The sequence below is a fragment of the Struthio camelus genome, chromosome 13, assembly GCF_040807025.1.
Source record: "Struthio camelus isolate bStrCam1 chromosome 13, bStrCam1.hap1, whole genome shotgun sequence".
In the NCBI taxonomy this organism is placed as follows: domain Eukaryota; kingdom Metazoa; phylum Chordata; class Aves; order Struthioniformes; family Struthionidae; genus Struthio; species Struthio camelus.
In genome coordinates, this window is record NC_090954.1 from 3,941,396 (window position 1) to 3,956,861 (window position 15,466).

Below are 15,466 nucleotides of genomic sequence, written 5' to 3' on the forward strand. Positions count from 1 at the left end.
TTGGGGCTGTGGGTGCGCAAGTCAGTTACTACTATGCCACAGGCCCTAATGGGTTACATCTTTATTAGTGAATGCTTTGGGAACAAGAATGGTGTCTCCTGACCAGTGTGTTTGGCACCTCTGAAGGTAGCTCCTCAGCTACTAGTGTAATGAGTAAGAACAAAAGCAAATTCTAACGGATGACTTGGTTTATTCATTTCCCTAATTTTAGATCCTGGGGTTTGGACAGTGTTAATGGTAAATCTTCCCAGAGGGGCACTGCAGCATCAGAGAGAGTGACCATAAAAAAAAAAAATTAAGTTTCTAGGAGGATGGACTGTCTTAACAAATGCAAAGGCAGATACCTTGTTTCACTGTTATTTTCCAAACTGTTCGTTTTTAAAATGAACTTGGGTTATACTTAATTTGATTTTAAAACCTACATATGCTATATGATCAACAAAACAAATTGCAGCTGGATCTTCACAAGGGAAAAATATGGAAGCTTTGCATTTGCTAATAAAACTAATCATCACAGGTGTTTAATCATGAGACCAGATTCAAAAAGGAAAAACTTAATTAGATCCTGTCTATGCATGTGAGACAATCCTGTTTTGTATGATTTGTGACCCACCCATCTGTTTTGACAGTGCAGAACTGGAAAGCTTATCAGTGCCCTCTGCTGCGTGAATTCAGTGCGCTCAGACGTGCTTCAGGCTGCAAGCTGCTGACCCAACCCAAACGGTGGCTGAACTTCCCTGTGCTGCTGTGCAAGGGCCTGGGGTTGGCCTGATGCATGTATCTTAAGAGAAGGAGTATGGGCTTGGCAAGGGCTGAGTGGTAAGGTCTTGGCTAATTCCTACACTCAATAAAGGAGTGAAAGAGGAGCGCTTCAAGGAAGCTGTTGTGACCTTTCGTTTCTTGTGCCATTCTGCAAGGGTGTCAGAGGAGAAGAAATACTATTGCTGGTGAGGAGATGTTGGTGAAAAATTTCCTGAGCCAGGTGAAAACTATTTAGGATTTCAGGATTAACATTTTTTGTCTGATAGAGGGTTCTCTGTGCAGTTAACGAATGTTGCCCTGAAGGGGAAGCCTGAATGCGAGTTGAGGGGTGCCTGTGTGTTGAGGGTGACTTGGGCTTCAAAGAATAAAGAACTGCCCTTTGGGTAGAGGATGCTTTTGCTGCTGTGTCTGGGCAATTGTGGTGAAGGGCATGTTAATAGTGGAAATAATGAATGTTGTTAAATCTATGTTAATGATTTATACAGGTCCAAGCTTGTACTTGTTTTTTAGTCTCCCATCTCCCTTATGAATTAACTGATGCTAAATATAAACTGCTTGAAGCTAGAGGACTAGCAGCAAAATTAAAGCATATATGTGATGGGCAAGGGAGGAAAACTTAGGAGAAGAGACTGCTTGTCATGAAGCATCTCTCACTGGTGCAGGAAATAATACTGTTTTAATGAGTGGGAAATGACGGACTAGCCAGCCCAATAGGAGTTTCTTATTACTAGCCCTCTTTAAAACTCGCTTGCTCCCTTGTAATATCAGGCCTTTGTTTTGTGAATTGTTATACGTATATCTCACTTTAAGCATCTTAATGTCTTCACTGAGGTGGGACAATGGATTAAAACATGTTCAAAGCTTAAGTCTTGGCAGGATAAAATCTCTGCCTTAACAGTGAGGTACCGATTCAGAGCAGTGCTCTGGTCAGCCTGTAACCCTTGTCAGTGAGGCTGCTGAAGCGCTGGTTTAGCATGTGCTCGAGTGAAAAGCAGTTAACTAGCTTTTGTGCTATATTAAAGCTAAGGTCAATGCTCTCAAGCACGTGCATAGCCGAAGGCAAAACAAATGGGTAAAAGGATGAAGACAGTATTTATTTCTGTCACTTCATTATGAGTCTCATGATGTTTATGATCTCCCTAAATAACTCTGGAAAAAAAACAAGGAGGCACATGTAATCACACAAATCCAAGTGCTGGGGCTAGCTTCCAAGACTTCAGAAAAGAACAGGGTCATAACTTCAAAGAGATCTACTTGAGTCTGTTGGAGTCATGTGGTTTAAACAAGAAAAAAGGGAGAGGGGAAGATTGCAGGCAACTTAACTACCCTAGTTCTCCACTACCCGGTTTCAGAAGGTAAGTAGTATGAATACAAGTATCTTCCCGAAATGATTTCTGACTAACTTCATGCCCATTTGTTCTTATGCCAGTATTGTTATTTAGTTTAAATTAGCTCTTCTCTCCCTCAGCCTCTCTGATGTATTTATAGAAGGCATTTGTGCCTGTTGTTAGCCTTATTTTCCTAAGCAAACACTTCAGGCTGCCAAAGGTAGGTTCTTCGTTTCCTAGTCATCCTAACATTTTGTGCCATTTCAAATTGAAATTTCTTGTGCCTATTTGCATTATAGGAATCAAATCACAAAGCGGAGCCTGATGTCTCCCTCCTGCCAAAATTGTTATTTTGTCCAAGCCCTAAACTATCCATTTGTTTGCTTAGAAAAAGCTTTCTGGAGAAAAGAACTGCCTCGCCCCCGTGCAAGACTTCCAGTGATGAATTTTTAGCGCTGCACACCACAGTCGTCCAGCCGTGCCGATTTTCGCAGCCGGCCCTTCCAAAAGGCGTTTGTTTAAACGCGGCCATCGCTCCCATCAGCGCGGAGCTCTGCGCTGGGGCCGCCCTGGCTCCGCGGGCAGCCCCCTTCCTCCCCCCGCGGCGGGCGCAGTGGTACGCGCCGAAGGCGGTGCTCGCTCTCTCCCCCCCGGCCCCCCCCCCCCGCGCCGGGCGACGTCGGCGGCCCCGCGGCGCGGCCCGCCCCCCGCGGAGGGAGACGCCATTGCGGGGTTGTTTGTGCAGGCGGCCGAGGGAGGCGGCGCCGCGGCTCCGGGGCACGGCCGGCTCCCTTCTGCGCGGCCATCATGTCCACTCCGGCCCGGCGCAGGCTGATGCGCGACTTCAAGAGGTGAGCGGCCGCCGCTCGGCTCGGCGCGGCCCCCCGGGCGGTCAGGAGCGCCGGGCTCGGTTGCCGCCGAGGGAAGGGGGGGGGGGCGGCCGGACCGGCGCCGGGAGCCGCCGGAGCGGGGCCCGAGCCGCGGCCCGCCGGCCGGCCGGCCGGGGTCAGCCCGCCTCCGGAGCGGCCCCGTGCTGGAGCCCAGCGCCTCGGTTGGCCGGTCCGTTCCGTCGGGGCCGCCGAGCTGGCCGTTGCGCCCGGCCGGCGCCTGGCGGACGAGGGGGGCCGGTTCCGCGGTGGGGGGTGGGAGGGGGGGCGGCCTCCGGGCAGCCCGGCGGTGAGGCGCACCCGCCGGTGAGGAGCTTTACCCCCCCCCCCACACCTCCCCGGGTCCGCGGAGCGCGTTGCTCCTCGGGCAGAACCGCTTTTGTTTTTGTTGAGCGCTGCTTCCTCCCAGGCCGCCTGCCTCGTACTGTTTACAGACGTCTGGGGGCGTTTGAGGATAAAAGTTGAAGGCGATGCCTTGAGCGCAAGGGCCGCGCTCCTCCGCGCTCCGCCGCGCCTGGGCAGCGCGCCTTGAGCCTGGAGAGCCGTTCGCGGCCCGCCTGGCCGCGGCCGGGAGACGAGCCTTCCCCTGAAAGCTGCTCTTTAGGACCAAGCTCCCAGGATAAAGGCAGAGGCTCGCACGTCGCACGGCTAAAACCCCTTGGACTACAGTGACGTGGAAGCCTAATTCAGAGTCTTACTGAATAGAAAGCATATGATCTGTAAATAGTTAGGAAAGGCTCAAATACACTGGTTATTTAAGGATATAGGTGAGGGGCATGACTGAAAACCAAGCAGTGGTTGGAGGTCAGATGTGCACTGTCTTCTAGATACTTTTTTTTTTTTTTCCTAGAAGGGCCTAGTGGTGAAGAGCTTACTGAGGCTAAACGCTTCTGAGGCTCTTCCTCCCCTGCCCCCTTTCTCTTCCTCACACAAGTGTTTGAATACTTAAGATATTTGGCCCAGTTTTCTGGAGAGAACAGTCAGAATTCAGATGCAGTTGAGGCTGATTGGGTTGTCAGTCTCTCTGACAATCTCCCAGTTCAGGATGGACATCTGAAAATGAAGTATAGAAAACTAGTAAACACCGTCTATATGTGATTTAAAAAAAAGTGTTATTTTGTGTTCCTCAATAATGAGGAATCTGTAATATGTACACATATATGACTACTAATAACTGCTTCTTTAGCTCTTCTAAATGTTAATGGCTGAACCACAGAATCTGGAATAGTTTATTTCCAGTCTAGCATGTAAATATGTTTATAATTGAGAGTATGGAAAAAATTATTTTTTGTAAGCTTCACAGTATGTGTTATGATTTCTCTGGACTCAAGTAACTCATAAGTTGTGGGAGGTGAGTCAGCTTTGATACTGTCTCTTTTTTTAGCATAGCTATGTTATACCAGTACCTGAAAATACATCAGTAAACAGTTGACACATGCATATTGTATGTAGTTGTTTTAACACTGTAGCCTTACATGCAGTCACATAAAAGTGGAGGTTTTTGTTTTTGTTTTTTGACTCTGCCAAGTCGGACATTTTTGATAAGTGGATCCTAGCTGTTATGTTTTATTTGGGTGTTTGCATGCTGTGAGCAGAAGGTCACTTGAATTCTGTTTCAACTAAAATGGGGTATTCAGACTTTTTCCCCCCCCCTTGTATTAGGTTACGCAAATGACAAAAGTAGCCCTTCCTTTAGGGTGAAGGATGAAGTGATTTTTTTTTTTTTTTTTAGGATTGCAATCAGATATGTTTTCTGTGATTTTGTAATCAGTAGTAGAAATGGATTATCTTAGGGGGAGTGATTTGATCACTTTGAAATTGGAGATGGATAAAAGACTTTAAATCCATGGAGAAGTTCCGTGTTTCATTGCATTTATTTGGTTATACAAGTTCACATTTATTTATACATGTATAAGAACTCCATGCCTCAACACTTATGTAACATTTTCCTATCAGTCTTTTAAATTTTCTCCCTCCTACCCTTAAGTTATATTTTTGTTTAGCCTTATGTTAATCTGTTAATCTTACCTCATACTGAAAGAAGCAGACAATGTGTGCTGTGAACTCTGATTCAGTTTGTTTAAATATAAACTCCTTTTGCGTACTGCAGTTGTCAACAGTGCTGAAGAAAGAACAGTTCAACAGATTTTTTTTTCCCCCCTCTTTTTGACTAAAGCAACAAAAATAAGCTGACTAGGTTTGTTTTTGCTTTTGGAAAAGGAGCTGTAAATACTACGTTATCCTTATTTCTTACAGATTTCTGGTCTCTGCTCAGACCGGTCTAGTTTCCAGTTCTTGCCACAAATTTTTTTGCGCTCTTTGGCAGTGGGGTGCACGTGAGCTTTTTAAGTGATCTAAGAACCAAAGCCATCTTTCAGATGCATTATTAGACTTAATGCTTAGGCATTATTACTGGCACGCAGTCTGGATATCACATAGGGAGAAGTCACATTCCTGCTCTCACTGACCAAAATAGCAGGCAATTTATGCTGTTGATATTAAGCTGTCTGAACTGTGTGTGCTCGGAGAACAAGGATGTAAACCCAGAGTTCGGAGGGGATCTGAACTGCAAACGGTCAGAACCCTGCTTCTACCCTGTCTTTGCAGGGTAACATCATCGCTTACTGCCCACGTACACGTGCAGTTTTAGCTCACTGTGTCTAATAGACTTAGGAAATGCAAGTACGTGAAAAGTTACAGGGCATAATGAATGACTGTAGAGCAGTGTCAGCTCTGAATAAATCTGCACTTGCACGTGCAAATCTTGTTAGAATTTGCCCCTTGGTCTGCAGGCTCAGTGAAGACTTGCACATAATAGTATGCTGTTATGTATTTAGACCTCCTGTTAATACTGTTAAGAATTGCTTTTGAAGCAAGGGCAGTTGCTTCATTGTTCTTATTCTCATAATTATGAGGCTGAATAGGTGAGATTGATAGGAGCTATTGTTGAAGGGGTTTGATACGGCAGAATTCTTACCAGGTGATTGGAGCTTACTGTTTTATGCCGTTCCAGGGCTTTATGGAATCCTTAAATAGAAACATTGATAGACAAAAGGATGGGCAGAATGACAATATTTGGATCCTATCCTTGAGTTATGATGTCTGGCCCAAGTTTGTGACTTTCAGTCAGTAATGTATTTTTCCCTAGTCCCAGGATTAAGGGACCAGAAAGAATTTAAAACACTTCCATGATTACTTTAGAAATAAATATTTACATTTTGTTGAACTGGTAACAAGGAGCAGTACAGAGGTTTTTCCCTTGCTCCTCCTTCCCTTTCAAAGCAATCGGCTTGCCAGCCAGAATGGATTTACACCACGTTTAGCCACATCTCACATGCAAAATTGGGAATGCAAGGAAAGCTTCATTGAGAGTCCTTTGCACTAAGTTTCAATAAGTGTATCATTTAAGTATCACTGGCCCACTTTCGGATACTAATAGCTAATGCTTCAGTTTGTGGTTGTGATCTGTTTACTTCCTTGCAGCAACCAGCAGGAATTGCTTTCTACTCTTTCATAATGTACTGTGCAGTACAGTCAGTCTCAGTGTATGTGGTGCTTTAAATTATTCTTACAGTTGATGCTTTGCTCCTTGCATACTTATGCAACCCATTGGGCCATCAGTGTAATACTTGGGAAAAGCTTGATGTGCATTTTCTAGGTTTCTGTCTTTTGCAGTGTTACTGATCTGCACATAGCACTAATGCGAGTTGTCTAATTTGGAATGAGAAGATTTACAAACTCTGTATATTACTCTTAAATTTTACTTGTAGGAGTCAGTATTTCGTTTATATAAGGCTTGTCATTCTATATTTGTAATTCTTAGATTGCAGGAAGACCCTCCTGTGGGTGTCAGTGGTGCTCCGTCTGAGAATAACATAATGCAGTGGAACGCAGTTATATTTGGGTAAGAGTTTTTGCTCACTATAAAGGCCTATATTAAAAGGCTAAATAGAATAATATATGTGTGTGTGTATATGTGTATAACAGAGTATTCCCTTTGTCTTGTGTAGGTAGAGTCAAGAAACGGGCAAAAATGACTAAGTGTGGTGTTATGGGAAAATCTTTGTTTTCAGGGGTAATACAGGATATCTAGGGAAGGAGTTAAAACTTATGTCTCTTTTGTTCAATGCTTGTATATGGCTTAATAAACAGGATAGACTGTGTTGCATTATGAAAAAGCAGTGTTGCTCTTGAAAGTAGGTAAGAACTGCATGTCCTTGGCATCAAGATGTATTAGCAGTGATCGTATCGATTCCCAGTAGAACTGGGTGCAGGTTCTAACGGGGAAGTATTGTGTATCCTACAGAACAGGAACTAGCTTAGTATTTTTTCATAAGACTGAAGAAAGCTTAGCAGTAGTCTTCCTATTAATTCCAATCAGTCTATGTATAATATAACATATTACATATGTATTGTTTGGGATGATAATAAGGTAGATTTCTTGACTGAAAGCTTAGCTATGGGAAAGTGTATTAAATATGACAAAGTTCCCAGAGGTTACATCTGGATACTTTTCTAAATTCTTACATCTTTGCCTCTATTTCTTCTGGGGTGAGGGGGGAGGATTTATATGTTTACTGTACCTGCTTAGAAGTAGGTATAGATCATTCTGTAACTGGAGTTTTTTGAAACCTTTCAGGCCAGAAGGGACCCCTTTTGAAGATGGTAAGTAGCTAACTTTTTTTCTGTCGCTTCTGTAAACGTTACCAGTATTAACGCTGTTCTGCTTTGGGGGTCGGGGAGGAGGTTGGAACAAGCAAAACAAGCAAAAAGAGCGAAGGAGTATGGTCTTGTTGACTATGACAGTGCAGTATTTTGACCTAAGCATTCTCTTGTCAAGGTGTTTGATGGTTAGTTATAAAGCTATGAAGCAAGGATTATATTTGGATTTGTTTATACATGGAACACTAGAGCTCTTAGCAGAGGAACTTAGTCTAATGCTACATGTTTTTGCATCTCCTACAATTAATTGTAACAAAATAGCGTGCTTTTTCTGGTTTCATCTTTGGAGCGTGTTTTTCTAACTAAGAGCAGGTGAAAAATCGTGAATTGTTCTGAATATAGAATTCAGTGAGAAGAGGAGGAATACCAAATTGGTGGGATAAACATGAAAGTTAATATATCATAATGATCCTTCCTTAGGCATATGAGGAATAATCACTTTAATTATAGTAGTATTACAGTAGTCTGCAGCAGATGCATTTGTCTCTGTTTTGGGATGGAGGAGTTGCAGTAAATTATTCACTGATCCATAATAAAGGTTTTCAGTGAATCAGTCATGAGCTGCAGAGACAGAGGTTGTTGATTATGAAAGTTCAGTTTTTAGTTACTGACACCACAGTGTCTTCTTAATGAAATGCTTTAAAGTCACTGAAGTCTATGGAACTAACATATTGGGCCCCTTTAAAAAAAAAAAAAAAAAAAAAAGGGGGGGAGGGGAGACAGTGGCATAACTGATGTCGGATCTGGCTGCTTTTCTGTGTATTCACTGAGTCTCCAAACTTTTTACCTAGATGCTGCTGCTGCTGCTGCTTTTATTGCTAGCAGAAAGCAGTACTTGCGTTATCCCTTGAAATACATGAAAAAACCCAGACTCGGTGTTGTTTATATATTGGTGGGAAGAAATATTGATTATGGAGCGCATGAATTAACTTATGCTGTATGTTCCTGGAGGCATTTTTATCACTGTTAGTTATGTGATTGTATTTATGTTTGTTTGGACAGGTACTTTTAAACTAGTAATAGAATTTTCAGAAGAATATCCAAATAAACCTCCAACTGTTAGGTTTTTATCAAAAATGTTCCATCCAAATGGTGAGTATCTCATTTTTTGTTTATTTAGCCATAATGCCTACTGAATACTGTGATGCAGTCAAATATCCTGTGAAGCTGCAGGATGTATTAACAGCTCTCCCCCTCTCTCCCTTGCCAGCTCCTAAGTAGATGTCCAAGACATTAGTTGCTAGATCAAAAATTAAGAAATATTATGCTATTAAGAAGCAGCTATTCATCTTTTTCTGGTCGATATATTTAGCCTCTGTAGCAAAGCCTTTGGTTCCATAAGCGATCCCAGCAGCAGCTGCACTTGGCTTAAAAGGGCAATTCTGCTTGCAGATTACTGCCCTCTTCCATGTCGCAACACTTGTATATGTGCAGGCACATCATGAACTGCAGTAGGAAACTGATCAAGCTAAGCGTTATTTATTTTTGTCAGGTAAGTCTTCAGCCAAATCAATACCTTCATTTGGTTCACTGAACCAGCAAGTGCTAGCACACACAAGAGGGTGAGAATGTGTGGTCATAGCTGGGGGGAGGCACAGAGATGTTGACTCTAACTAGGTGCAGAAGGCAGCCCTGTGAGGGAGAAAGCCTTGATTCCTACTCCACTGGATAAACCTCTGAAGTGCTGATTCTTGCATACAGAACATAAACCGTGCCTTTTGTTTTTCCAAACCCTCTGTTGCAAAGGAGTATAGATTCAATTTGAGGGTTGAAGCATAAACCCATTCCAGCATTTCCTGTAGCTTGTTGCCCAGGGATTTTCTTACAAGGTGCAGGTTTCAGCCCTCCTTAAACAGAGACTGACCTTGACTTCAATTCTGTGACTTTTTAGACGTGCTGTCAAGCCATTCATCTGTCGTATAATATACAGGCCAATATGCCTCTGACTGCGTGTGTGGGGCGCTGGGGAGGAGTGTTATTGTTATTGGCACGAACAAGTTAGAAGACGAGGGTGTTGGAGTTTGAGTCGTGAATCCCAGTTTTGTGTAGGCTTTTATGTGAAGACTGAGGAATCTGGAAAGTAGTAGGATTTCAGGTGCACTTCTCAGCATTTTCCACTGTCTGCCATAATGACTCTTCTATTCATCTTGTTGTGAAAACAGGATACAGAACTCTCCCCATTCAGCATGTAGTGAATGTGAGCTCCTTAGCTGGTGCTGTGCATTCCGTTCCTGCAGTAAATATCTTGCTGCTCCCTGGGAGGCATTAAATCTGTTTGTGAATCTGAGCCAGTTGCACAGGAGTAAGAAACTGAGTCTAGGCCAGCCAGTTTCTGTGCTGGTGCAATCATCTGTGGACCGTCCTTCTTTTCCTCTAAAGTGTTTTATTACTTCTAGTAACGTATCCCTTTCAAAATGCAAGGTGTCAAACTACATAAGATTGTCTGACATAACTAGACGTTTTCAGTGACTGCTATCCTTTTTCATAAAGCATTACTTTAAATACAGACTGAACTGGAATAGTAACTCTTCCTTGAGCAGAATTTAATGAACAAAATGTAAAATAAATCTGACAGTTTTTAAATGATACCTATGCTGTATTCACAGTTTATGCGGATGGTAGCATATGTTTAGATATCCTTCAGAATCGCTGGAGCCCAACATATGATGTCTCATCCATTTTAACTTCAATTCAGGTAACTTTAAATTTGTTTTAGCAAATGGAATATGTTGTGATTACTCTCTATCTCGGATCACACACAGCTCAGTGATGTGGCAAGCAGGTTCTATACCAGGGAACTTCAAAGAATTGTGAACTAAGCAGTAGCTTTTTTAGTTCATTTAAGGCCTTTGGTATTGAACTATGTAATCGCTATTTTTAAGATACAAAATTGCCATTAGAGAATTTGTGTAGGACAAACAGTTTTTGATTTGGGTTCCTTTTTAACTGTTTTTAGTCAATATATGGCAGCAGATGTAAAAATTTGCCTACTGTAATGTTTTGTAACTTTTTCCTGGAGGCTTGGCCAATGAAATCATCAAGGAGACGGTATTGCTGAAATCTCTTTTACTTGAAATAAGTAAAAATGGCCTAGGATAGCAAAAATGGACATTTATTTTCTCTTACGCCGTGGGTTTTATTCTTCTATAATGAAGCTTTATAGGAAGCATATCAAGCCTCTCCGTACTTGTGAATGACAATATTAGTGTAACTACCAGTCAGTCAGTCAACATCATACTGCTAACTGCCACTCACCATGCATCTGTTCGGCTTGTGAAGGTTCTAAGGAACCTAGAAATGTCCTCAGTGCTAAAGCTTAAGCAGTGTGTATTTGAGGTTCAGTAGTTTAGTATGGGTGTCTAACCAAGAGTTTAAGGTGTTTTTTCAGGTGGGCTCTTTGGAGTCATGTCTGCTTCCTGAAATACACTCAATTTGAAAACTATATGTTGACTTTTTAAACTATTCCCCCCCCCCCCCCCCCCCCGGTCCAAAATGTATTGGTTTGTGTCTCACTTTTTGTTTTCCACTCTTTACAGTCTCTACTTGATGAACCTAATCCAAACAGTCCAGCAAACAGTCAGGCAGCACAACTTTATCAGGAGAACAAACGTGAATATGAGAAAAGAGTTTCAGCTATTGTTGAACAAAGTTGGAATGATTCGTAACAGCTGCTTTGTTCCTCTTCATCCTCATAATCATTATGTACAATTTAACTCTCAATAGAAAGGCTACCAGAAATTTCAAGTGCCACAGTTCTAAGAATTTGCATAAAAACTCCTTTGCAAACAAAATTAAGCCCTTCAGTTTAGAGAACTTAAAAGCTTGTGTATCTTGATTAACGTACTTTTTATTGCATGGTATGAACTAAGTTATTGCTACATAAATTTGTAATATATCCTGTTTGTATTTTTTTTCCAAGTGTATAATGTTGGTGTGGAGTTTTCATGACAGAATATACACATTTTGTAAATCTGTACTTTTTCAAATACTGAATGCCTTATTTTTTGAATTCTTTAGATTTTTAAATTGGAGAAAAGCACTTAAAAGTTTTTATATATAAAATTTCGTGTAAAGCTGTTAAATACATAACCTCAGTGCAAGACATTCTTCTCTCACTCTGTATCTCTTTCAAATGGCTCATTTCTAGTCTGTTTTTCCTTTTGTTTTTGAGCTAATTATACCATGCACTTTACAAACAGAGAAGTTAATCTTACGGTGTAACTATCTTCACTGGATTTCTCGGCATCTGCACCAGAGGTTAACTTGATTATGCATCCTCAGTTGTATGAGGAAGAGAAGTACTAGTGGCCGCCCCCTTACAAATGGGGGAACAGATGCAAATGTATTGCTAAAAGCCCCCTATAAACCAGCGGCACAGTCGCAAAGGGCATGCGGATCACCAGACTTGATGCTAATGTATTCTTACAACCTTTACTTTTCAGGGAGATTGTGTTTTACAAAGTTGTAAAATGTTGTCATCTAAATTTGTCCTATATTCACAAACTGATATTGTAATATGGTTTTGAATATTTTTCTAATAATTAAAGAGGTCTCCCTTCAGTTCACCTTTGGGGTAGGGAACAAATTAATCATCAACAGAAGAAAAAATGCTTGCAGATTAAAATGGAGTTATTTTTTGGAATTTACCTGTGTAACACAGGTAATCAGGTTTCATGTCTGTTCCACAGAGGTTTCAACTATTCTTGAAGCGGCTAGTTTTAAATAAGTTTGGTTTTGTTCTTGTAAACGTTGGTTTGATAACTTCTTCCTATGTTCTGAAAGCAGAGTGGCTGATTACCGTTAAAAATTAGGCCTTTTTTTCTCCCAGCAACAACATTATCATCCTTTGGTCTTTCATTCCAACCAGCATTACACATGTAATAACCCCAAAACAGCATATATCGTTTTTAGGAGAAGCACTGCTAGGCTTAAAAATGGTCATTGGAATACTAGTCAAACATTTCCATGTTAGTAGCAGCTGGTGGAACAAAACTACTGTACTGTAGATGAGAGTTTTTAGAAAACCAGTTTGCAAAGGCTTTAATATTAATGCTAAACAAAACTCTTCACAAAAATGCAAAGTCAATTTGCTTTTCTTAATACTCAGTGAATTTGTGTTTTTAAAAAAAAAAAAAAAATCTTAAGTCTACTTGTGGTTATCAGCAGAAACCTTGCCTTTTGGGTATGGTGAAATTATAGTAAAACTGTAGTCCAGAGAAGTAGTGTTACCAAGTGTAAATCAGTATAAGCACAATGAGTTTTGTTTACAAATGCATTTCTGAAAAGCTTTCTGTTTTGAAGACTTAGTCAAAATTCTGAAGGTTTTTTCTCTTTACTGCCTACATTACTATTTATTTTGTTCCATTTACATGTGTGAGATGAGCTTTGCCATTCATTAGATAGAATCCACATTGATTTTGATTATTTTTGAATAATCCCTTTAGCCGAGTTATGGATTCATTAAGCTCAGAAAATGTTTTTTGCATATCTGGGATGAAGGAAGTGCATGTCTGAAAAATTTAATTGGAGCAGAGGAAGGTTTAATTAGTGGTCAGCACTGCAAACTCAGAAGAGAATGTCTGCCCAGGTAGGCACCCACAGTCTATAAGCACACACGTGTGTCTGAATGCATAAGAGCATTCTGCGGTAGGCAGTATTTGGGGCCTAGAGCTAGTATTTAAAGTCTTAATGAAAAATGTCGTGCTTTCCTGTGGACAAAGATAATTATTATATTCACAGTGTATGATGGGAGAAGAGAGTTCCCTTGTCTGACTGTATCTCATACGGTGACTAATACGCTATTTAGTGGCTATAGACTCTAGGCATTAATGGTGTCAGGATGGTGAGAATGCAGCTTTTGACGATCATCTAGGGGTAGATGCTGGGCTGTATACAAAAAAACAGTGTTTCTTGAGGTGGATTTCTTGAGTGCACATGAAACTGCACAGCATCCCCCCTAAGAGCCGTGAGGTGGAAAGAGAGCTTGGAAACTTCTGCAGCTGCTCCCAAAATACACATCATAAATCAGCTCAGAGAGTGTATTTTAAAACAGCTAAAATTTGATAAAGAAACAATTTGATTAATCAGGAAAAATGAAGCCCTTTGATGATGGTATAAGAGAATGAAATTTACTGCTAAGTCTGACTAACACAATGTGCCATCTCTTTGCTCACTGATTACTCATTCATTTGGCTGGTCAGGAAAGCCATCTCACTAACCGTCTCATTCACGTTCATCCTTAAGTTTTTAGTGTGGTGCCTATTTGAAACCTCGCAAGTTATTAACCAGCTTGTTTGTTTGTACTGTTGATTGTTCAGGGTAGTGTTACTTCATTGTCGCTTTGCAGTCCTTGGTTCATGGCATCTTTCTTTTTTCTGTTTTTATATTTAAATTGTAAGCTCTTTAGGCAGAGGTATACTACTAACAAAAATAGAGTGAGTAACCTTATTTTAGCATACACGAGTGCATGCTATTGCCAAAATAAAAAATGGATCGGCAGTTTACCCACGTTAACCATTAATTACAGCATTGTCTTTATTCATGTAATGCTGGGCAGGATGTAGTGCATGCAGAAGGAAAAAATAGTGCTAAAAGTGTATTTTGAAGGGTTACCCCATGGCTTTTCGATCTCTACAGTGTGGCTAGTGTAGAGCTGTTGGATAATGTGAATGTACATCTGTAGGGGGAGCTGGCTGGAACGGCTGCAGCTAGCAGCATTTTCAGCCTGGGACTCGGCTGCAAACCGAATGCAACAGCAACTCCTAACGTAGAAATGGGATTGGCCCTTGGCCTGTCCCAGCTGTGAGCTGCTCCCAGAGTTTCCTCCCCTTGTATCTGATACAGGTTGCTGCCCGTAGCCCTACAGAAAGCTTGATTCTGGGGATCAGAAAGGTTAGCCACTTGAGGATATCTGTGCTGGCGTTAAGTTTCATGCTGAAAAATGACATGGTATCAGTCATATAACTGTTCTGTCATTATGTTAGATGTACAGTGAGCACCTACAGAAAGATGTGAATCGACTTTTTCTATTTAATTTCTGAAAAAAAGAAAAGATGTGATAATAACACTGTGCAAAATTGTTTCCAGAGAATTTGGCAGAGATGCACGTTTTAGAAGCTATGCTTCTCAAGTCTTGAAAGAAGTTTCCATTATATTACTTTAAGAGACATTAGTAATTTATGAGAGCTATTTTCCTCTGCAGATAGAAGTTGAGACCTGATCTAGCTAGCAATATCTGTAATTTGATACATGTATCTATAAGTACTGAGAAGCTTTGAAGAGCAGAAATGTTTGGTATTTGTCATAGCTAGTAGTTCTCAATGCTTCTACGGCTTAAATGGGTTGTTTACTGCCTTCATAATGCAGGTACTTGATTTAAGAAATAGTATCCAAAAAAAATACAGAAACTAGATGTTGGGATAGGCCATCAGAGTTTTCTGAAAACTGTTGCTTTATTTCCTCTGACTCCTTAACAGTTAGGATGTTTGTGCTTAAGGTGTTATTGTTTCTATAAAGAGTACTTCTGGCTGTGAGGGTGTGTCACTGCAGCAACTTCAGTGGTAGCAGTACCAGACCCTTGGCTCACTGCCTTCATTAGGAAGGTATCCTCAGTCTTTAGGAGTTTGCAGTTTCCAGCTGGGTGTAATTTCTGTGGTACGTGGTTTGAGTGTCTTGGAGGCACTTGGCTAGAGGCAGCTTTTAGGCACTTGGCTAGAGGCAGCTTTTGACCTGTTTCGGATGGAAGGAAGCACTACGCAGTCTGGTGCT

The 15,466-nt window shown here is 41.3% G+C and overlaps 1 protein-coding gene across 1 annotated transcript; it reads left to right on the forward strand.

Annotated features, from left to right (window-relative positions):
• The first annotated feature begins 2,749 nt into the window (after nt 1-2,749).
• Nucleotides 2,750-11,801, forward strand: UBE2B (ubiquitin conjugating enzyme E2 B). Its single transcript, XM_068959359.1, has 6 exons — nt 2,750-2,941; nt 6,801-6,881; nt 7,617-7,642; nt 8,702-8,791; nt 10,306-10,394; nt 11,236-11,801. The coding sequence occupies exons 1-6, from the start codon at nt 2,898-2,900 to the stop codon at nt 11,362-11,364; spliced, it is 459 nt and encodes a 152-aa protein (XP_068815460.1). The 5' UTR covers nt 2,750-2,897; the 3' UTR covers nt 11,365-11,801.
• Nucleotides 11,802-15,466: the final 3,665 nt, after the last annotated feature.

What these genes read in the sequence shown, in the direction of transcription:
- UBE2B (XM_068959359.1), top strand. Translation starts at nt 2,898, where the DNA reads ATGTCCACTCCGGCCCGGCGCAGGCTGATGCGCGACTTCAAGAG. An exon ending in TGGAACGCAGTTATATTTGG is followed by an intron (nt 6,882 to 7,616) that starts GTAAGAGTTTTT and finishes GAAACCTTTCAG; the next exon opens with GCCAGAAGGGACCCCTTTTG. An exon ending in AAAAATGTTCCATCCAAATG is followed by an intron (nt 8,792 to 10,305) that starts GTGAGTATCTCA and finishes CTGTATTCACAG; the next exon opens with TTTATGCGGATGGTAGCATA.